General features: G+C 40.2%; 1 protein-coding gene across 2 annotated transcripts in view; it reads left to right on the forward strand.

Moving 5' to 3' along the window:
- The window catches only part of LOC128026515 (homeobox protein Meis1), a 62,939-nt gene that overhangs the window by 5,178 nt on the left and 34,364 nt on the right, over positions 1 to 23,397 (forward strand). For both annotated transcript variants that reach the window (XM_052613754.1, XM_052613755.1), the window contains exons 6-7: positions 96 to 242; positions 7,873 to 7,984. In XM_052613754.1, the coding sequence (XP_052469714.1) occupies positions 96 to 242; positions 7,873 to 7,984 (259 nt within the window). The remainder of the gene's footprint in view (positions 1 to 95; positions 243 to 7,872; positions 7,985 to 23,397) is intronic.

The raw sequence follows: 23,397 nt of genomic DNA on the forward strand, positions 1-23,397 counted from the left end.
GGTTTTCCATGTCAATAGCAGTTCTGGATGCACTTGTCAGTTCGCTGGGATGACCCTTTGTGACCCTCCCTCCCCCGCTTCCCTTGTATCTATAGGTACATGAACTCTGTGACAATTTCTGTCATCGGTACATCAGCTGTTTGAAGGGAAAGATGCCCATCGACTTGGTTATAGACGACAGAGAAGGAGGATCAAAATCAGACAGTGAGGATATTACAAGATCATCGGGACACCTTGATCAGGTACGTGCAGGAGTCCATTTCTTTTCTGGCCATTCAGCTCGTCTTTTGGGTCACTTTCTCTGCCTCGCCGTTATTTGCATATGATTAAGGCTTTTGAATTCCATCGGATTGAATAATTTGGAATAATGTGGCCTATTATTGCTTCATTACGGTTTGATCCCGGAACTGACCCGAGGAGATTAGCTCGTGAAAGCATTGCCATAAACTTGACCTGTTTCTTGTCGATTTTAATTTAGTCCTTTCCCTCTTCTTTTCTCTCGCCTGCCTTTTTTTTTTTTTTTTATTTAACCAAAAGGTTGGGCAGTCTATTGTATCTGTTACTATCATGAACCAAATGGGGACATATCTATAGTAGACATTTAGAGATTTGGTGCTTTGGTTTTCTGCTGTTGTTCACGCTTCATTAGCTGTCTCGTCAGTGTTTTTTCCTCAGACGAGTGCGCGCAATGCTTTTGCGCAGAGTTCAGCTCTCAGTGCTTTGGACAGCATAAGCAGCGCGCGCTCGTGTTTAAACAGAACTGTGTCGTACATTATTCTGTGTTTGTGGGAAAATATGTGGAATTCTGTTCCTTTGTGCCTTTTTGACTGTGCGGCAGTTTGTACTTGGGGTTTCTTTGACGTTCTTCAACTCTAACGCATTTTTTATTCAACTTTTACGCGTGCAGTGCTTTTATGTGGATAGGGCGCATAATTTGATGTATATATTTTAAATAATAATATGAGATTTGGGAGAGATAATTGTAAAAAAAAAAAAAAAAAAAATAAAAAATAAAATGAAGTGGTCATATTAACATGATTAGCAGATTCACCAGCATAAAAAATAATGAAGCAATTAGGATAAATAATTTAAATCATCCATCTTCCATATGGCTGAGTGATCGAGTAAAGCATTGACCAGTCGTAGCTGTCCTTTCATTACCAAACAGGGACTCCAATTAAACGACCTTTGCCTGATTAGTCTTTTTCATCTCTGCTGTATTAGTGATTATGTTAATGAGCAAATCTGTACAGATAATGCATCTAATTCAAAGGAAGCATTAGTGCCAGTTGTGTTTATAACTCTTTTAAAACTATTTTCAAAACTTTTGAATAGTTGGTTTATTGAGCACAGATGAATTTAAGCAATCAAAAAATAAATAAATGAGGCTTTTATGAAGACCCCTGTGTAGGTATGTAACTTGATAAAAGTAATTTATGTTTTGCTTGAGGCCACGAATTCAGATCTGTAATAGACTTTAAGATGAAGACGTCCTATGGCCTATATTTTCTTTTCTTTTCTTGATGATGCGTAACATCTAAATATTAGGGTTAGTATTAAGTGTTTACATCCTCAAGAACGTCTGATTCCCCAGTTTAAGCTGACCAACTTTTGGTTTGTGTTGTTTTATTATGAATCGCAAATGCCGCTGCTCTGCCTTGTACTCCTTTAATGGGCATTAGAGAGAGCTTTAAAACGTAAATACATTTAAAAACAAGCCTGAGATAACTATTACAGAGCTATACAGTGTTAAAGTTAACTTACACCGAGCGTTTGACTCTAGGCCTTATATTTTACATCTCTTTTTTTTTTTTTTTTTTTTTTTGTGGCTACATTTCTGAGCTTTCTAGGCGGTGGCATCCCTAACGAATTTGCGTCGCTCGTGCATTATCTCGTTCCATATGTATTTTTAATATATGCCCTCGGGCATAAAGTTGAATTGGACTAAAAAAAAAAAAAAAAAAAAAACTCCTTTGTGCAAATTCTCAACACTTTTAACAAGAGGGAGAGAGACGGTTCATTTATTCAAAGGCCAATTTATTCCAGCTGGAATAGTACTGCAGCATAAGAAAATCAGAAATAAACATAGAATTTATTAAACTCCGTCGTCCAGAGCTGCGCGGTGCTTTCGTCCTCCGAGCACCGAAGCATCGTATCAATAATGTCTCAACTCCAGCTTAGCATTGTTGAGCAAGTATCGAGAGAAGAGAAAGAGGGACAGAGATCAGGGGTGAAAGAGTCAGAGCCTCTCTCTCTCTCTCTCTCTCCCTCTCTCTCTCTCTCTCTCGTTGTTGTTTTCCTCGTCCTGCGCCGATAAACGCGCGGCTCTATGAGCCTCAGGTGCCATAAGAGCAGAGGGACTAGTTAGCAGCTAGTTAACCCCTTCACTGCGGTCTCCATTCTGGAAAATGGAGCCAGCCAATCGGATGTTTGACAGCTACCACATGTCACAATGAGTAGGCCTGATTACTAAATTACTGGAAACAATCATTTAAGATAATATATTAATAAACAATATGAACACCACAGTAAAGCGTGTGTGTGTGTATATATATATATATATATATATATATATATATATATATATATATATATATATATATATATATATATATATATGAACACACACACACACCTTGAATAAGTTACACTTTTTCAAACAATGTTTCATATGGAATACACAGTAAGATCACTGTATTTTTATAAAATGTGTGTATAGTTTAGTAAAATTTGTTCTAGACTGCTTTTATGAAACTTCTTAGACAAAGTTTTGTTGTTTTGTATTTTGTAGTTAACAACAGGCAACCTAGCAGATAACTCAAACAATAAAATGAGTTGTATTCTGAAATGAAATACTGACTGGATTGGTAAAAATAACACTCTGGCATGACTACTGTGGTATTTTCATTTAACATAAACAACAACAACAACAACAACAACTGAATTATTTTTGTGATGTAATGAGAGCAGCATTGAGAGTAGCACTGACTCTTCATTATAAAACACTAATTTAAATGAGATATACACAACTAAAATTATTCAATCAATTTAATTTCTTAGGAAACAGTAAAAAAAAAGTTACATTTTCCTCACTTAACAGTTTTTATGAATTTTTTTAAGTTTAAAAAAAGTCTAAAAAGCTTATGAAAAATTAGCTATCTTATCTTTAGACTGTAAAATGATTTGGTTTGTTCCTTTTCATACTTATTGAATTATTTATTAATTCACTCATTTAATCTAGGGGACAAAAAAGTTATCCTTCCTGAAGAATCACACTTATATATAAATATATTCAATTCTTATTTGGATAAAAAAAAAAGTGTGTTGTGTTAAAGAAATGATTAAGTGAAATTAGTCGATTTGTGAATTAATCATACAACATTTACCAACAAACAGATTTAGTGTTGTCAGAGTAATGCCTTTATCTTATGTTTCAGCATGTTTATTGCCTTCTTGTGCCTCAGTGCAAGGCAGGCTAATTTGTTTTCCGATTGGCTTGCTCATGGTAACTTGTTTTTGACGTATTCGCTCCGTGCTGACGCTCACTGAAGGCAAAGTAAAGAGTCTGAATGCATTTCCATGGGCTGCAGCGTTTGCACAGTTGTCTTTAATTGCAGCGAGGCACTGCCATTTGCTAATGAACTCAACGCCATGAAAACCTCCGCAGTGCTTAAGTCTTCAGTACTCGAGGGCTCTTTAGATTATTCTATGCGAGCTGAAGAAGGGTTGAAATAATGAAATGCTGAATAGTTTCCCTGTTTGCAGTTTCCTTTCGGTTTTGTTCAGGGCCAATTTAAAAACTAAGGGTGTTATTACATAGTTATTGATGTTATTGATGTACTTCATAAAGGCCGACCAGAAGTTATACTGTGTTTGTGCTTAATAATCTGTGATCCAAAATATAATTTTGCATGGTTTTGCTATATGCTCAGCTTTTAATGAATGAGAATATTCAGGCCTGGTTTAAAGGCTTTCATAAATAATGTCACTGTTTCCCTGTCATGAGAGATTCTTTTAGTTGTTGTTATATCCTCACTGTTGAATGTATCACTTGTGCTCGAGAAAAATCCTTTTTGCACTTTTGGATGAGAACTGAGCATGCAAAAGCTGTTTTTATTCACTCTGTTTTTAGTTAAAGTTAGTTAAGTCATAGTGTGCATGCTTTTTGTTTTTGTTGTGAACTAAAAGTATTGTCTTTTTAAGTGTAGTTTATCTGCTTCTTTTGATAGTACACTAGTTGGGCGATGTTGAAATGAAAACTGTGCTATAATCAGTCTTTGTTGAAGTAATGAGAAGGGGAGATCCCTCGTTCTTTATCTGGACAAATGTTGGCTGCTCTTAATGATTCAGCAAGTGATATAAAGAAAAGAAACGTGACTATTTTACCCTTTGAAGAAGTAGGATGTGGGGATATCAAATTGTGGTTATTCTGATTAGTAATCATTAGTATGCATCGAGTTAAATGCGTTAAATGAGTTAAGTTTTTTTTTTTAGCTGTATTCCTATATAAACTATTTATAAACATATAACATTACTGTTGTGTGTAACTTTCTCCCTAAATAATATTCTTTACAAGTTTTCCATATTAAACTTCTTTGCAATTACATAGTTGTTCTTAATCATTTATTTACATAATTTGTCTATGAGAATCATCTTTGTAATTCTAAGAATTGCTAGCATTCATTTTCTGTTTCTGTGCATGCCATTACCACATCCATTCATTTAAGAAGCCCTGATGTTTTGAAGCAACATCCACGTGGTCTGTTATCAACAATGAGGATCTCAGCCTTATCAGCAAGCCAGGATAAACAAATAAACAAGTGTCCTGAACAGATTTCGTTTTTGGTTCCAATCCACCGGGCAAAGTTCATGTGTGAATCTTGTGCTTCCCGAGTATTTCCCAGCAGAGCTTGAGTATTTTAGTGAGCTTGTTCAAGTGTCCTTGCTAATCTTGTTTGATGAGGCATATAAAAACTCTCTCTTTCTCGCTCTCTCTCTGTGTGTCTGTCTCTCTCTCTCAGTCCGTTTTGTTGTGCTATCTAGATAAAGCCAGAACCAAAAATAGTACAATGTGACACTGGTGGGTGTGTGTTAAAAAAAATAAAAAAAAGAGAGCGAGAGAGAGCAGCCACTGTGGCATGAAATTGTAAACATATAATGTTTATGAGCATTCTTTCCCCTGTGAAGTCTACAGTAACCTGAAACAGTTTTCTTTATTATTATAAATGAATCAGAAGCCCAATATCCTTTGCATGAGTGCGTGTATGATGCGCAGAGAAAGAGCTTCCATCTAAGACCCAACACAATGGAAATGCACTGAATTGGAATGCCTCGCCGATCATAGCAGAATCAGAATTTCCAGCAAGGAAAATCTTTTCATGGCAAATTAAGTGGTGGAGGAAGAAAATGAAAAATGAAATAAAAAAAGAAAGGCACGGATGACAAACGCTGCTCCCTGGGCTACGCGTTGCAGATTTAAGAACTTTAGTCAAAGCTATGCAGAAAAGAATGTGGAAAATTGAATTTACTAAACAATTAAGCGCTGAATTAATCTACATCCTGCACTTGAGAGAGAGGAGGACGTAAAAAGGAAGAGAGAAAAGGAGCAACGGAAGAGAAAACATGTGGAGGGGGATGGGATTACCCCCCCCCCCCCCCAAAAAAAAAAAGACAGGACTGAATAAATCCTAGCTAGCTCATTAGAGGGACAGTGAATATATCAAGTGTGTTGTTGTGTGCAGCAGGACAGCATTCTCTCCGCCACGGCACTCATCTCTCCCGTAACCATCTGCATCCACACCGCCTCCACCCGCTGTTCATTTTGGCCCACATATTTACTCCTTCGCTTATGCGCCTCTGCGGTTTCCTCCGGGTGTCTGCTCGCTGGTGGACTGCTCTGTCTTTTGGGTGTTTTTTTTTATATTATTATTAATTAGTTGTTAGATCAGTGGTGGATGAGATTGTTGGGGCAGTTATAAATAGACTGGAGTGCACCCTGGAGATGTCACTCACCCTCGGCCGAGACCCTCCCCCATTCCCATGGGGCCGAGCGGCAGCCTCCCACAAGCCCCGCTGCTCTTTTGTTCAATTAAAGTTAATGCAATAGTTTGCTATTTTCTCGTTCTAATTATATTTTCAAGTGGTATTTGTTGTGCGTAAAAAACATCCTTTTACGTGTGGAGGCTCTGGGGTTCTCGGTCTCCAGGGTGCTGTACCATTCTTTTCCACAAAGCTCTGAATAAACAAGTTCCCTCCATTTTTTTTCTCTCTCTCTCTTTTTCTTTTACAAAGGGTTATAGAAACTGGCAATTTCAGTTTTAACTCTTTGATCCCTGGGCATGTGTTCTAGATTACGTCTTACGGCATACTTTTGGTATGCTGCAGAAAAAAAAAAAAAAAAAAAAAAAAAAAAAAAAATATATATATATATATATATATATATATATTTATTTATATATATATATATATATATATATATATATATATATATATATATATATATATATATATATATATATATATATTTATTTATATATATATATATATATGCATAAACATATCTAGAGTGGCTGGCACTATTGTGCAGGAAGTTTTTAGGACATTTGTGGCAAGTCTATCAAATGCAATTTGGATTGTTTCAGATTTTATTTTATTTTTGCAAAAAAGAAATCTATTTTAAGTGGTTTTACTTCAAAGAGTAATTTGTTACGTATTTTTATGACAATAATGGAACTTTTTTTTTTTTTTTGCATGTTTTTGCATATCTCTGGAGCAAAACTCTTCATACATGATCACAGAAATGGAAAGCAATTCATTTTTAAAGTTCTACTCTGTAATATTTTGTCTATTTTGATTATGTTTTCAATAAGAATACAGTATTCTTAACTACGTTTTGCACAATTGCTCATGTTTAAATACCGAAGACAGTGAATATTCACTGCAAAACCTGCATTTAAAAGCACACACACATAAACGAGAAATTATCATCTCTCATACGCGTCTTTTTACACCTGAAAAGATGTTGCTGCCTTCCTCTTATATTTTCCACTCATAGTTAATGTTACTTTTGTGGAGGTACCCAGTGATAAGAGGCAACATCTGTTTTGTTCTACAGTACAGTAGACCCTGCGTGGGGCTGAGTGTGTGCAGAACCCCGGCTCGCCATTGTTCCGTCCACTTCTCTTTATCCCCATGTCTGCTCCATTTGCCACATACCATCCGCCCAACAGCTGACACTTTCTCTCTATTATACACCTAAGCTTAATTGTCAATAGGATTTCTCTTTCTTTTTTTCGTCCTCCTCTTCCCAACTTCAAGGAGAATGGCTCTTATTTGATTTCATTTTGAGGGACCAGTGAACAGGCACACACACTTACACTCTCTCTCACTCTGGGATATAAGCGACTGGCTCTTGTTGAATTCAGAGATCTCACGTTAGCTAGTGCTTGTGTATGGACAGGCTTTATACACAGCTTAGCTGCTATTGCTAATTCCTCTTTCTTTGTTTTTATATTTCGTTTCTGGACTGTGGATATCCTGTTTCGGGTAACACAACCTTTTTACTTACAGTCTTGTGTGTGTAAATTGAAATAGTACAGTATTTTTGGTTTTTGAGAAACGTGTCTAAGTAAACCAGCAGTGGTGTGGTGTCATTAAAATGCTCAGTGACTGAGTTTGGTCCATCACTCTTGTGAATTGTCGTGTGAGGTTGTAGGGGCCTGGAAAGAGGATGAAAAACAATGAAACGAGGGACATCTGATAAAGCCAGCTGTCTTTGTAACATGGGACTGTAGCATGTGTTTGTTTCTCTGTGATCTGATGCCCGATGGTGTGCCTAATTCTCTCTCTTTCGCTCTCTCCCTTTCCGCACAGACTTCATGGAACAGAGACCATGACGATGCAGCTTCTATACGCTCCGGGGGAACACCAGGACCATCCAGCGGAGGACACACATCGCACAGCGGTGACAACAGCAGTGAACAAGGTAAGGATCTGTGATGTCCTGTGATGCATACGTAAGGGGTAATCTACAGTCAGTCGGTCTTTATCATAAAATAAAGCCTGACAGGAACATCAGGACTGTACATTGGCTTGCATGTTACTTACCAATTAAATAAATAAAAGGCCAGGGGATATTGAAGCATCTACCAATCAGAGTAAAGTATGCTTTTATGGAAATGTCACTGTCTGACTATGCAGATGTGTCCAGCTTAGCTTCTGAAGCTGAGTATGTGTATGGAGAGAGTTAAGACAGATGTTTAGGCTGCTGTTGGCTGGTCATGTGGTCGTAGGTCCATCAGCTGGTTGGGATAAGACTGCATTAATGAACCTTTCTCTGAGTCCATCTGGACAGGGTGTCTGAAGAAAGCTGCTGGTGATGACAGTCTAACAAAAGAGCTTTTACACTGATGGAACTTTATGCATTGTGTTATATTCCAAACCATAATTCTGGAACTTTCAAAGAGAAAAGATATATTCTCAAAAAAGGTATCTTGGTAGGATTTCTTTCTCAACGGATGAAAAGCCAACTTCACTTAATTCGTCATGTCAGCAAAATTCAAACTGTAAACAGAATCACCAGCTGTTCGCCACTGTCATTGGCTAGCTGTGTGGTTTTAACCAATGAGAACTGGTGTAGGAGGTGCCAGATGGAAGGGTGGAGGAAGGTTTCAAACAAACTGTAGAAAAAAAGCAACTTCATTTATTATTGAATGGCATGTCAAGGCAGCAGTTTGAGGACTGCACAGCCAGCAGGCAAAGCAGGATGAGAGCAGAAAGGACCACACTATGTTCCAGATGACTGAGCAACGATTTATTCACCAGCGCCGGTTTTCTCCCTCCAAAGAGAAGGAGAGCAAAAATAAAGAGGCCGGCCCGACCTAGTCGGTCAGATGGCCAATGACTAATGGCCCGATTGTTCGCCACACTCTGATTGGATGCCTTAATGAGCACATTTTGTGCCGAGTATGGGCTCCTGCTCACTGTGACCTTTGCTCTTTATTGACTAAAGTGACACGTCATTTTTCACATACTTCCAATTATCGGCAGGCTTTTAATGTTCACCCCTCCGTCCTCCCCTCACCCCAGTGTTTTGGATGAGTGTTTGTTGTGTCGTATGCTAGCGGGAAGAGGCTGAGCTATGAACCTGGACGTATGCTGAGTGTGTTCAACGTGAACAAATGACCCAAGCACTTCAGCCCCTTCAGTCTTATTCACACCAGTGGAAGTTTAGTGGAAGTATTATGCTAATGTGGGTTAATTGCTGATTGTGTAAAGCAGTGTTGCTATCCGTATTAGCATGTTCTGTAAGGAGTGACTTCATAATCCCAATAAGACCATTATTCTGCTGTTGGCCAAGAAAAACTCATGCCAATATGTCCCCAACTGGTCCCCTCTCTCACGCTCAGACTTTTTTTCTTCCTCTGTATTGCGCTTCTTTACATGTGCTTACAAATTATAATTAGCTTTAACAAGCTTTCTAACTTACAAATATCTATAGAACTACTGTAACTACTGGCTCTTGTTGTTACTGTGCTGTTCCTGCATCTTTGAAACCAAAAAACGGGAGTGAATGAAATGGGAATGGCTTCAATACAAAAACGGCATCATAATAAACAAGGATACGCCTTCAAACTGCATAGGAACATTGTACCCACATGCATAACATAGTACATCTGTAACCCATCAACGTTGAGACTGGCACCATAGCTGATGGTTCTAGTGGTTGCCATCCGCGCCATGTTTTTTTCCATTCCACATCTAAATAGCATCTCGGTGTGACTGAGGACAGCAATTTCCTTGTTAGTGATTCTTTACCGTTCAAAGTGCGAGTGGCCCTTTAAGGGGAGGATAAAGCCCACTCCCCCCTCTCTGCGCTTACAGAAACTGTCTTAGCAGAGTCCAGCAGAGACTCAGCCCGGCCCATCTCTAATTAGACCCTGTTTATTAGTGTAGTGTGCTCGTATGCACACGCCTTTGTTTAACAGCCACGCTCTCTGGGGACATCTTCTTGACTTGTATCTTGAAGGCATCTTTTCTGTGCGTCCACCCTCAGTGGGTAAAAAACCAAAACCAATTCATTATTATGAACTGTTGAGTATTGCTCAATCTGGACTCTTGGCAAGACCAGCACCCACAATGATTAAAAGAGACAGCCTTGGCCTGCAGTGAGAACGCAGGCGATATGAGCCCCTACCAAAAAGGGGCAGGGCGCGTGGAAAATGACATGCTCTCACATACACGGAGATCATGCTGAGTGTTTTGAAAGGCTTTGGGTTTCCTCTGCCTCATCAAAGGGTCTGGGAACAAGGTGATGACTACAGGAGTCAGATATGTATCTGCAATTACCAGGACCCATTTGCGAAAAGCCCGATGTGAGCCAAGTCAAATAGTTCCTGTGAGGCTCTTGTTATTGTCTGCATAAATTTACATGTAGAGCTGTGGACTCCAAAACTGTACTGCGGTGGGAGCCAGTGAGAGCTCAAGTGAGTAACTCAAAGCTAGTTAAGAAGTTGATTTACTCTGAACAATCTCGACAGGAATGACTATTGACAAATGTGACCACTCTGCTGCAGTGTTAACAGGTCAATGTACATCAAAAACCCACTGAAACTGTGAAAATGTGCTTGCACAATATATTCTTCTGTAAATGTTACATGGATTCATCTGGTGCTGAAAAAAGCTGCAGCTTATTAACTTCATGCATCAAGCTGATCATTATTTTGTTGGATTGATTGTGGTGAGTGCTGTTGTCATCATTGACTTAATGGTCAGTTTGCTACCAGCCTGTGTGAAGGTCAGTCTGAGCTAGAGCTCTCATTGGCTCCCGGCCACCATTTTTGATCTGTGATTGGCTGGCATCTTAGGCTTACCAACAGACATGGCCTCTGACAGGATGCCAACAAACCTTGGAGCCTGGATCCGCCCACCGAGCCCCCGCCTCACGTGTTTGTCAAAGTCACCCGTTAATTGCAACGATTGTCCAGCAGACTGGAAGAACCCAGCCCCTTTCTCTCTCACGCTTTCTTTCCGTCTCTGAGTGCCGTCTGCATGCCTTTGCATTTCTCATGCGCTATTTTCAGTGCTCTCCTCAATTGCTGAGTGCACTACAATGCTGATCACTTTCTTTTTTGATTTTACAGCAGGGTCGTGACTTTGTTTAGCTCAGTCACTTTGCACTGTTATTAGGACGTCTCTCCGTTTGCATGCTATCTGGATGCCCTCACTCTTTGACTTTGCTTTAATCGTGCTTGGTGTGTGCGAGTGTTGTGCTTCAAAGAGCAATAGTAGCTCTATGTTGTCATTCAGGTGTAGTCAGTCAGTGGTTGTTCCTGCCTCACTAGATTCTCCTCTGTGCATGCAAAAGTGCTGCACACAGGAGGGGGAGGCTGAATGCTCTCTGCTCTCCCGTGTATCAGTGGCAGCACGTTGGTGGAGTAATCTGGTTAAATCAGAGGCATAATGGCTGATAAAAGGTGTGCGGTTTTTATAGTGCAGGGATCTAAGAGCGGCACCGGGCGGCCCGAGCAGCCCCTGCTGTTTTTCTCTCTCATTCACATCACACATCCCATCATGCACACCCACAGAAGGAGCGGAGAAGAAAGAAAGAGAGGGAAAGGAATAGAGAAAGCAAGGGATCACAGGAAAGAGAGCAAGGTGCCAATTCCAGTAAGTGTATGTAAGTGTTTGGAAATGCATGTGCTTGACAGGAAGTACAAAATCAAAGAGCAGTTTTTATTTCACAAAACGCATCATGTTTTCTCTTCCAAGCCCCTTTGCATGATGCTCTCATGAATATCACATTGTGCCTGCAAATGGCTAAATTTAGCCATTATGACAAAGTCACTGACTACCGTGTCAGTGAGGGACATGAATGGAGCTGTGTCCTCAAGAGCCACTTGCTAGTTTTGTTAGGTTACTTAGGGGAAGGATGCAGCATGGGGAAGCTAGGGGAATCCGAACCACTGGCATGTTTATGACCCCACTGAATCTCAGTAGTGATGGCACACCAACAACCTACCACTTCTTTCTCCGAAAACGATTGTTACCAATGGTTTTATGGCCCCACTCCTGATAAGACTGTGTGTACGCACAGCGGCCCCATGGTGAAAAAAAGGGGAAATGCCACTGGTTCCCACACCAAGGGGCAGTTTGCCTTTGGGATTAGGCTGATGTCCTGTGTCATGTGGGAAAAAAGAGAGTGAAAAGTGAGAAAGTACAAGTAAACAACCTGCCCCCCTCCTTTCTCCATATATCAGCTGTTTCTTCTGCTTTCCTAATCATTGCATTTGACAAGCTTTCAGAGCCTGATTGAGAACCTTGTCTCTGGGCAGATAATACTCATAAAGCTGGTATGATATAGTGTCACTGTTGTGTTTGCTCTTCTGTTTGATCTGGGATTTAACTGTTGAAGTATACTTCTCTTCTGCCCCCATCCCCACCCATGATCAAGTGAACTCTGGGAGATGGCTAGCTGTAGCACTACTGACATCATCTTCTTCTTCTTCTTCTATCAACTTGTTTTTTTATATATATATATATAATAATAACTTGGTTTAATGTGACAATGTTGCATCTCTTCTCATTGACCTCTTAAAGGTGAAGTGATGTATTTCTGTGCCTTTAGCGGCACCTAAAAAAAATTGTACTTATTCAAGCAACCAAAACTGTCTCTGCCAATGTTGTGGGGCAGGACTGCTTGTTTGTTCTAAGAGTGGAAGAGCGGGGGGTATTTGAAACATGTTTGAAAGTCATAATTTTTGTAATTCTCTATGGTACCACTAATAGTGTGGAAATTACACTCTTCACCTTTAAGGATGTTTAGCCTCAGGGAAAGGGAGGTTCGGGTTGGACTCATTTGCTATGTGATGTTCAGTTTAAGTGGGAAGCAGCTGTTAAATTTAGATCAAATGCTATAATTGTGGTGCGTTAATGATGTAGACACTTTGCATCTGTCTCCATGTGTACAGGAAGTCATTCTAAACCAATCCTTTTTTTTTTTTTCTTGCCAAAACCAGATTTTTGGTGTTTGCTAAATATTCCCTTTACAGCCACTCACTGTCATTTTCGCTCATCTGCTTGCACATTCTCAAAATTGAATACATTTGCTCTTTCATTAGATATTCCGGTTAGTGTTACTTTAAGTTCAGAGCAACTGCAGAACTATTAGATTGTCTTTGATAGAATGGTGATAACTGATGATTGAAATAGCTAGTAAAAAGAGTTCAATTTCTAATAAATACTTGAGATGTTCAGTTCATTCACTGTTGATTTGTCAGATGCAGGGTCACTGTTAAGAGGGGTCATGTTATGTTCTGCAATTTATGTTGCTTTTTCCTGATTTGCCTCTAATAGCTGGGAAACCCCTTTGCTCCATTTGGAAAAATCCATCTGTCATCTGATCTGTGCTGGAGAGGTTCATGTGAATTTGACAGAAATCAGCGCAGCTCATCACTGACGTGTCACGATGCATTAGGTCTGCTGTAGAAGACCTGAGTGAACATTACTCAGCATGACCTGGGAGAAGCAGTGCGCACCCACCGGGTGTCTACAATCAGATACGCACACATCCAACTTTTCAGGAAAGAGCTGATATCACCCCGAAAGAGATATGTTATCGCCGCTTGGCTTGACTGATAGAGAGGACAGGAAGGCCAAGGAGGGAGGCAAAGAGGAAGGGAAAAGAAGAGAGGGAGAAGGAGGGATGGAGGGGGTGTTTGGGAAGGGAGTTTGAAGAACAGTGAGTGACAGTAAACAAACAGGCTTTAGCTCTTTGTTCATTAATCAGTTGCTCTTGTGTGGCTGTGGCACATGCACTCGCCTTGGTTTATTTATTTAGAGCTTTGATAAAGAGATTAGCAATTTTTTTTTCGGTGTATTCTCCGCCTAAAAGATGTCTCTTGTTGACGATTCTCTTCTACAATATCCCCACTGACCTGTAGGAGCTATTCTAGTCAACCATGATGACCGCCTGATAGAGTGTTTCCAAATAGCATTAGATTAAAAATATAAATCTTTCTGCAGCCATCGGAGGAAAAAACATTATCCCAGCAGGATAATCCTCCTATGATCTGTGGGGATGTACATTCTTTCTCTAAGCAGGAGGACAGTATTTTTATTAGCGGTATCACAGTGGGTTTGAGTCCAGCTTAAAGCCACAAACAGTATTGTGCTAATTTTAGCATCCAAAGAGGATGAGGATGAGTAGCCTGCTGCTAGTTTGCCATATGCTGCCCAACTGATTATACTGCGTGAGGAATATTTTCCTGCTGATAGGGACTGTGCATGTGAGGTCCTGGGACTGTTACAAAGACATGTGTGCTGTCCAGAAGAGATATGAAGAGGAGATGCTTGGAAGCAGGTCATATTTTACTGATTGTACCCTCTGATAGTCAGTTTTTTCCTCCATATGTCATCCTCTTCAAATTTATTGATTTTTCCAGAGCCTTTGGTATGTCACTTGCTTTTTTTCCTTACATGTTAATTTAACTCAATGAAAAACAATTTTCCTATACCACTTGACACCAAATAATTAATTTGGGCATGTCAGAACTTCTATCACAAAGACCATTATTGCATGAAGCCTAACAAAAAAAAAAAAAAAAACGAAGGTATTTACCAGGCCTATTTGGAGACACCCCAGAAAGCCAATTTCATGCAAGCAAACACCACCAAAGCTCCATATTTGGGGAATTTGGCTTCCCTTGCACTGTGTGCTAAAGCTATTTGACCTTTGTATTTGCCACCAGAGACTTCTCACAGAGAGGCATTATTTGCTGGGGTGCTGGAGTTTTGGAGTTGCGGTGGACATAGGTGTATGCAGATGGAGACCGATGCAAAAAGCACAAGGGGGAGGGCTGTGTTAACAACAGGCCGAAAGCTTGAACCAGGACTGACCCTTACTAAACAATCCTCTCCCAGAACACAGCACTAGTCTTTTGACATGGAGACCTGCTGAAGGGATTTAGGCGGAAAGATAAAGACCTCCTCAAGCATTTTTTTTAAGGAGTGAAAAAGAGATAACAAACAAACAAAAGTGTGTATACTTTTAGAGGGTGTGTATGTGTATGGAGAGAGGGTGTGTTTGCCTTAATCTGTGCTTGAGAGAGAGTGAATGCATGTGTGTGCAAGCATGCATGCACTTAGGTTTTTTTTTTTTTTTTTTTTGCGAGAGGTAACCTGATCACCAGCCATGCCCTGGGAACCCAAATGAGTCAAAGAATGCCAGGAACCAGAAAGATTCCCAGGTTGATAACTGAAAAAATGGCAAAAAAAAGTCCCAAGAATGGTTCCTGCTCTTTGTGAATATATGTGTTAGTGCGTGTTTGTGTTCATGTTCTCAATATAGTACTGCATAGCTGAGATGTAATGGTATCGCCCACGTCCAGCCGCCCTTGCTCTGTTGCTGTCAGGAAGCAGACGTTCAGCCCAGCTCTTGTTTCCGTCATTTCCAGCCTTGAGCCTTATCTCCCTATTTCACCCCAAGCTGATAGAACTACAATTCCCCCACAATCCCTCTGCTCCACTTCCTGTGGCCTTAGCATGCCTGATGGGTGAAAATGAGGCCTTCGTTAGACTGCAGTATGTATAGGCATAACAGATTTGTCACTTTGAATGAAGGACAGCATATGAAAGACAGAAATGACACCTGATGTTACAATTTGTCCTCGAATGACATTTTTTTTTCCTCATTCTTTATTCTTTTCCATATCTTTATTCCTAACCATTACTCATAATCAAGGGGTCAGTGTTTGGTTGACAGCATGAGTTCATTCACCCCTGATTGTAGTTGCTGTAACTACACTATTTATCTACTGAGAGTTACTCAAAGCGGGTATTGTATTCTGACTGACATAGCCAAAATGAAAATATATAATATTTCTGTTTTTATATTTATAATTTTTTTTGTTTTGTTATATAGTCATAGAAAAGTCAGTAACAAAATGTTTGAAAGTGTAGTCTTGTATTGAATCTGTTTTTAGCGTGTAAGGATGTAATTTTTTCCTGCAGCTCTTTAGGCATTTATGTGTTAGGTTATATTTACAAAACAATGATTTAGTCAGAAATTGAATTTCTTTTCTCTTGCATTTTTAACAAGTTTCACTTATACACGACAACATTTTCAAAACTATTAGCTTTTACCAGTGTTGGGTATAGTTACTTTGGAAAGTAGTTAGTTAGGTTACAACGTTACCATCAATTAAAAGTAATCAGTTATGATACAGCGTTACCTATTCATAAAAGTAACGCGTTAGAGTACTCATGCGTTACCAAAAGTTAAAAGCCGTTTGCAGCGGCTCACACATGACAGACACAGCCCCCGGCCCCTTTAAATGCACCTAGAAGTCGTGACTCCCGACAATGAATAACGTCAGTCATCCGACTAAATTAACACTGCAGGATAACAATAACAGGAAAGCCAGTCAACAATAGGCTATTACACATTGCGTTTTATTTATTTATTATCACAGAACATATTATTAATCAAAATTCGCACCTACCCAGCCCGGGTAGCCTAGGCTACTGTATATTATGAGCACCAAAAGATAACTCCTGATTTTTCTTTGACTTTAAATAATGCAGTTATCAAAGTACAAGTATGCTTACTGGTAAACACAACCTTAAACAGGCTTGCAGATTTAAATCCATTTAGAAATGATGAACAACCAGCCAGCCAACGATCTAACAGAAATTAACATCTGCCTGTGAAACAAAAATGATAACAAACCGAATTAAATCCTTCATTGCCACACAGGCAAATGACAAATCGCTTAATAGCCGAACTAATTATTATTAAAGTGTCACTCACAGAGTGTGCATTTTACCGTTATGTTCTTTTCTTTTTCGTTGACAAATTGAAAATAATGTGCGTTCTTCCATAAACCAAACGCTGTCCTCTCTGCCATCTTGCCGGGAGTTCGAAAAAACACACACACACACACACACACACACACACACACACACACACACACACACACACACAGGGTAAGGCGCAGGGCACAGACGTATCACAGCCATTGACTTTACGATCACAGAGCTTCGGCTCCGCTGATACATCCGCAGGTGGCACAGTAGACCTAGGCCTACTGTCTGACAAAAAGCAGGCTGCAGTCGGGATTTTCCTTTCCTTAAAATAACGGATTACTTTTTTTAAAAAAATAACGAAGTTACTGATTACTTACGCACGAAACTAACGCGTTAAGTTACACATTTCAGGAAAAAAGTTACTTTGTAACGCGTTACCCACAACACTGGCTTTTACACATATCCGCGAAAACAGCCAAAAAGTCTGTATTATGTATGCCAGGCCAGTAGTTGGCGCTGTCACCTTGTTAGTAAACAGTACCTGTAGGGAACTGATGATTATATGTTGTATATGATGCATCTCCGCTGGTTGTCATATTTGTGAAGTAAATCCACACTTTGCTGAAGAAACATTAGCAAACTCTTGAGCAGCAACAACAGCACCATGTACTCCGCCATTGTTGTGTATGTTTGTTAGCATTTGCCTTTAAAATCGATACGTACTGCGCATGTCTACATACCTAACACATTCTACGCATGTGCATGATGTCACCGTTTCCAAAGATCTTCGTATTGGGTGTTTAAATGGAAATGACAATGGTCGCATTTTTTTAAAACTTGCACTTTGAAACCTGTTTTCAAAAATACGTGTTTTCAGTATCCAAACCGCAGTTATCGTGTAAATAAATCTGCAAAACGAATAAGAAGTTTAGCGCTTTTGGCTGAAAACGTTGTATAAACAGTTCAGTTCCTACAAAAAAATTACAATAAAAAATAAATATGAAACAAAAATAGATAAATACGTAAATAAATAAATCCTAAGCAGATGCAATTGAGATGAATAGCAGTGCTAACTGTTAGCTTTCTCCAGCTATTACAGACTCCTTAAGTGAAATGGAGGTCTTTGTTAAACTGCAGTATGTTTGGACATAATGTATCCACCGATCTAAATGAAAAGCTGCCTATCAAAGACAGAAAAGCCATTTGATGTTACATTTCACTTGAATTACTTAATTTTCCTCCGTCTCTTCAGTAATAACAGTGTCGCCCTTTTCTTTTAAGCAGGGATCATCATGTGTAATTCTGCCGTACAATTCATTCTCAATGTTAACTACATTTAATCAATGCAGGGGAAGCCAAGCAGGCTATTATTAGAAGTGAAATACCCTCATATTATCTACTGTCCTACAGCCCAATGGATGGCAATACGCTGTTGTTGGGGGAAATCCCTGTGCATTAGAGCACTTATCTTAGCCTGTGTCATTTAGATAGCTGCCATGTGGAAAATGATCTCCAATCTAGAAGAGCCATAGTTAGCCATACGGCTCTGTTTCCGTTTCGCTCATTACCAAAATAACCAAAAAACACAAAGGAACAATACAAAACAGTTTGTCTCCAGGCCCCTGTCTGTTACCTATATTGAAAAGTTGCTATGCTCAACTGAATTTCATATTTCAGAGTCAGAGGATGGGTGTCATGTCTTTATTTGGCTGTGTTTATTGTTTCAGTTTTACCCAGAGAAGATGATGGGCGGTTTAAAGCGTTCAGATGAGTTGAATTCCAGGCAGTTTGCTGCAGTAGTGCTGTTGTTGAGAGCCAGCGAAGGCTCTTAGCTTTTGTTGCGAGCCATGTTCCTTTTTAAAAAAACACTTTCCTCTCAGCCATCCGGTCTGCCTGGATATCGAACAAAGCTGGCCCTGGAGAAGGTGTCAAAAGCTGTCTGAGAGAGAAAGAGAGTGCGAGGGAGAGAGAGGGAGAATAGAGTATATGTACTCTTTGAGAGATTGTGTGTGTGTGTTGCCTCGGTGGAATCAGAGGACTCTTAAAGTGTTCCCGTTTGAACCTCACCAGCCTGTCTTTTCTGCCCGCCTTATATCTTCAGATTAAAAAAAATTGCAAAGGAAAAAAATCAATAGTTACACAGTAAAAGTGCTTGACATGAAAGGGTAAACTCAGGGCCTTACACTTTCATATGACCATTTCCCCCCCTCGACACATGGACCAGAGGAAGAATGAAAAAAGAAGGAGGGGAGGGAAGGGGAGAGAGTGAGAGAGACCTCAGTTTAATGCTGTGTTTGTGCCCCTGGGCCTCAGTACGCTTTCCAACGTGTCAGGGGCTTCAGTGGAAGTGACCCCTACACAGACACGGACGAAAGAGAGCCGTAACATTTTCAATGACATTTTTGCCATCACCTGTGGGTATGTCAGCCGCCTGATCCCTGAGACCTGGGAATATGCATGAGGAGCTCTCAGCTAGAACTGTTGCGGCTGACTCTGTTTAATTAGAGTCATTATAACGCTAAATATGAGCAACATCATGCACTTATTACCCTCTCTGTTATCCCCGCTGTGATGCGATGACAGACACACGATGTATGGAAGAAAAACTTGTAATTACAACCCCCCCCCCCCCCCCAAAATTATGAATTACAGATCTGTCAGTGTCATCATATGTGAAAGAAAAGGGGAGGGGGGGGGGCACTATCATCATCATTTACAATGCCTGCAGTTATTCAAAACTGTCATTATTTACTGTCATTATTTCAAATGAATCCTGTGTAATTACATACTATTTACATACTATTTTTTTCTATATAATTATAAATAATACAAGTATTTATCTTAGCAAGTTCAGCATAAATACACACATATGCACAGCTGTGCATGGAAGTATCACAAGACACAAATGATAAAGAGGCAAGCAAAGTCAACATAGCTAAAGATCTGCCGCATTGCCACCATGTTGCATCTCATTAAACCCTCTACTTTCCTTTATATTTATCCTTCCAAGTCAGAAACTAGAAGAGCTCAGGCCATTTTGCTAGAGGAGGGAGTGATTGCAGTCAGCAGACCACTACTAATTTTTGCATGTATTTTAGGAACAGAAAATGTATGGTGGGGCAAGCGTGCACGGCAAGCTCCCTGCTAATCTAAGTGTCTCTTGTTGGGAATCATACCACAGGAATTCCTGCATGTTCTAAAAAAAAAAAAATTGTGGTGGGAGGGGCTTGTGACCCATGCAAAGGGAACCCCCACTGCCTGGTCTATTCTAACCATGAGAATGGCCTGAATACAAAGAACCCCGCTTTATCTTTTCTTCCCAGACCCTCCCCTTTTAGCCATTCGCCCACTCTCTTTATATGCAACCCTGTGTGTGTGAGTTAGAGTGAGGTGTGTGTGAACTTGTGTGAATGTGTGCACAGTGAAAAGAAGGCGGATGACGGGCCCTTAAGGCTGAGATTTTGCAGGACCAGGAAAGCCATAGCACAGTCATATGAGAGTGTGTTTGAATGCTAAGGGAGAGTGTGAGAGCAGTACAGGTCACCTGACACCCACCGCAGGGAGAGGCCAGAGGTGCTCTAGAAATCATCCATGGACCAAATGTGGTGTAAAGCAAAAGCCAATCTGTTTCCACAGCTTGGCCCAATCCATCAGACCATGGACAATAAAATTTGGTCAAAACACTTGTTAAAATTGGGCAAGAAACTACTGCATAAACTATGACAGCCTGACTTATAACCAGGGCCTAAATTTAACACTCGCCAAGCACCAAATGCAAGTAAAAATTAGCATTGGACAGCATATTAAAACAGTACTTACATGCCAAATTTAATTACTTTTTAACAATGACTGAGCATGTGGTTTAGCACAATTATTTGTAAATATATACAAATAAAATCTGATGCGCTGTGTATTTCAGAGTGAAGCGCAGCACTGTGATCTTTTTACAGTTCGCAGTAAATGCTGGACCGCACAAACTTCACTGCGTAACGGCAAGTGATGTGAGTCGCATATGACGTGCATTTGAAAATGCAACATGCCAATCATCTTCCCAAGTTTGTAATGAGAATGGATTTTACAGTAAATCATAAGCATTTAAAAAAATACGTTTCTTTGCAGTTTTCCACAAAAAAAGAAAAATAAATAAAATAAAAAACTCTTTGGTTTAATGTTTGAAAGAGAAGATCTGCATTACTAGGATTGTAATTTTACTGTTTTTATATAAATTATTATTATTTCATTGCAGCATTGCAAAAATAACCTTCCCGTTTTCCACTGGACAAACAGGTAGCCCCACTTCCAAAGTCTCGTCAGCAAAGGTGATAGATTTCCATTTAAAAAACGTCATCTCAAGTCATCTTTCTTGTAGCATGTACATGAACATTTGACATAGTGACACGAAATGTGCTCGATGACTCGGAAGTGCCACTCTGCTAATTTGTAAAGCAGCAGAAAAATGGCTGACACTTTGGAGTTTTGGATTCACAAGGCGAGAGGAACAGGTAGTGCCCTTTTTGAGTAATCAGCTCATAACAGATTAGTCCACATCTTTCTGATAATGTCAGAAAATGCCTTGAGTAAGTAAGAGAGAGTGGTGGGGAGAGAGAGAGAGAGAGAGAGAGAGAGCGAGAGTGAGGGAGAGGGAGAGAGAGTGAGGGAGAGGGAGAGAGAGAGAGAGAGAGAGAGAGAGAGAGAGAGAGAGGGAGACAGGTATTGAGATGGAGCGGATGAGCCAATCAGAAGAGCTGGCTGACAAAGGCATGTTGGGAAGCTAACCTGATTCTAGCAGCAGTCAGGCAGCTAGAGCGTCACAGGCTGATCTCACGCGTGGATGTGTGTGCGCGTGTACAAGGGGGTCATAAAAAATTCTCTCCCTGGTTAGCCGCGGGGCATCCTCCTCAGCCTCTGGCCTGCTCCAGTCACTGGACTGCTCTCTAATTGCTGCATAGACTCCACCACTCATGGCCAGATGAGATGACATTTTCCTCCCTGTCAGTGGCGAACCGGACCGAGCATCCCCCCTCCCTGCAGTAGTTGCTAAGACGCTGTCATAACCCATTAGCAGTTGGCCAAAGTTCGCCCGTGGCATTTCCTCATGGCATCAGCGAAAAGACGCATAAATCTGCCAGTGGAGCCTGCTGCTGGACTAATGAGGCTGTGAGCTTGTTTATGGACTAGCATCATTTTTATGATTATTTCCACCTTTTCAGTCTCGCCACCATCATTCGTCTTTATTTGGCGCGGGAAGAGTGCAGAAGCTCGGCAACGGCCCGACATTTTGACACAACAGTGCCGTATAGACATTGACATATGCTTGTGCCTACACTAAAATAGATGCAAAATTAGCCCAAGACGAACCAGATCTAGGTGAACTGGTATCAAACTGCATTGAAGATGGAAATACCAATGAAACTGACAGCGATTGGCAAATATTTCTTCCTGAGACACTAAAATAGGTGTCCTAAGAAAACTCACATATCTTGGACAACCCTAGGCTCTGTAAACGGCAAAAAATAACAACAAAAAGTGTGAGGGGAGAGAAAGGTTTTTAGCCAAACAGAAATGCTCTCTTCTTGTAAAATATTTTGAATGTTTGGCTTTGCTGACATGATTTTGGAGGGTAGGGTTTTGGTGAGAGGTGTTAAAATTAGCAAAATCGCAGAAGTTGGCAAAACGGCTAAAAACCATTCATTTTTTCATAGGATATAAAAGAACTGAAGTATTAAGAAGTATTGTCTAAAAACCTAACTTTATAGACTCCACAATGTGCTTACAATGACATCGCAACTCTAAAAGAGAGGTGAAATGAGTCCCAGGCTCGAGTTGAATCGGTATCAAATTGTGTCAAAAATGGAAATTCCAATAAACTTGACAGCTTTCGTTTCTCTCCCCGTTTTGCCTTGAAGGTCTAGGCCTTCAGAGGTCAGTTTTTAAGGAAAAATATTGGGGAAGGGAGGTTAAATAGTTCAAAATGGCTAGAAGAGGTGGAAGACATAAGCTCAGGAGAGCACACATGCAATGAAGTTACCTCAGTCATCACTCACCCTGCCGTATTTTACTCTTTTGTCATACCCCCCTTCCTTCTTCCTCTGTCTGACCTGATATCCAGTGTTTTGATAACTCACATGGGACAAGCCCTGAGTTTATTGTTTTAGGCTTTACTGAACACAAACTAGTCTTTACACCGGATTTGGAGCATTTGATTCTAATGAAAATGGTGTCTTAGATTACAAACCAGCGATGCCACTGCCTTCCCAGATGGGAGCTGGGAAGTTCTATTTGCCTAAAAACATTCAGAAGACAAACTGCTCTCTAAGCTAGGTTTTTCTTGGTATCAGTAAATGATGTAATTGAAACTTGCCTTTGACGTCTTATAGTCATTTTTCTTGTGTCTGTGTGTCTTGAGGGGAGGGCGATTCAGCTCCGGTCAGTTTCTCAGTAAGTGACTGACTGAGGGAAAGTGCCCTTGTGTAAAAGGCAAAGCCATTGTATCTACATAAGTCTTCACTTAAAAAATCTCAGTCTTTTCTGGGGCTTCTCTCCTAGGTGGAGAGGGCTGGCGGAGTGTTTTATATGGAATGTAGAAAGCCTTCG

This window comes from Carassius gibelio, chromosome A13 (genome assembly GCF_023724105.1).
Source record: "Carassius gibelio isolate Cgi1373 ecotype wild population from Czech Republic chromosome A13, carGib1.2-hapl.c, whole genome shotgun sequence".
Lineage (NCBI taxonomy): Eukaryota > Metazoa > Chordata > Actinopteri > Cypriniformes > Cyprinidae > Carassius > Carassius gibelio.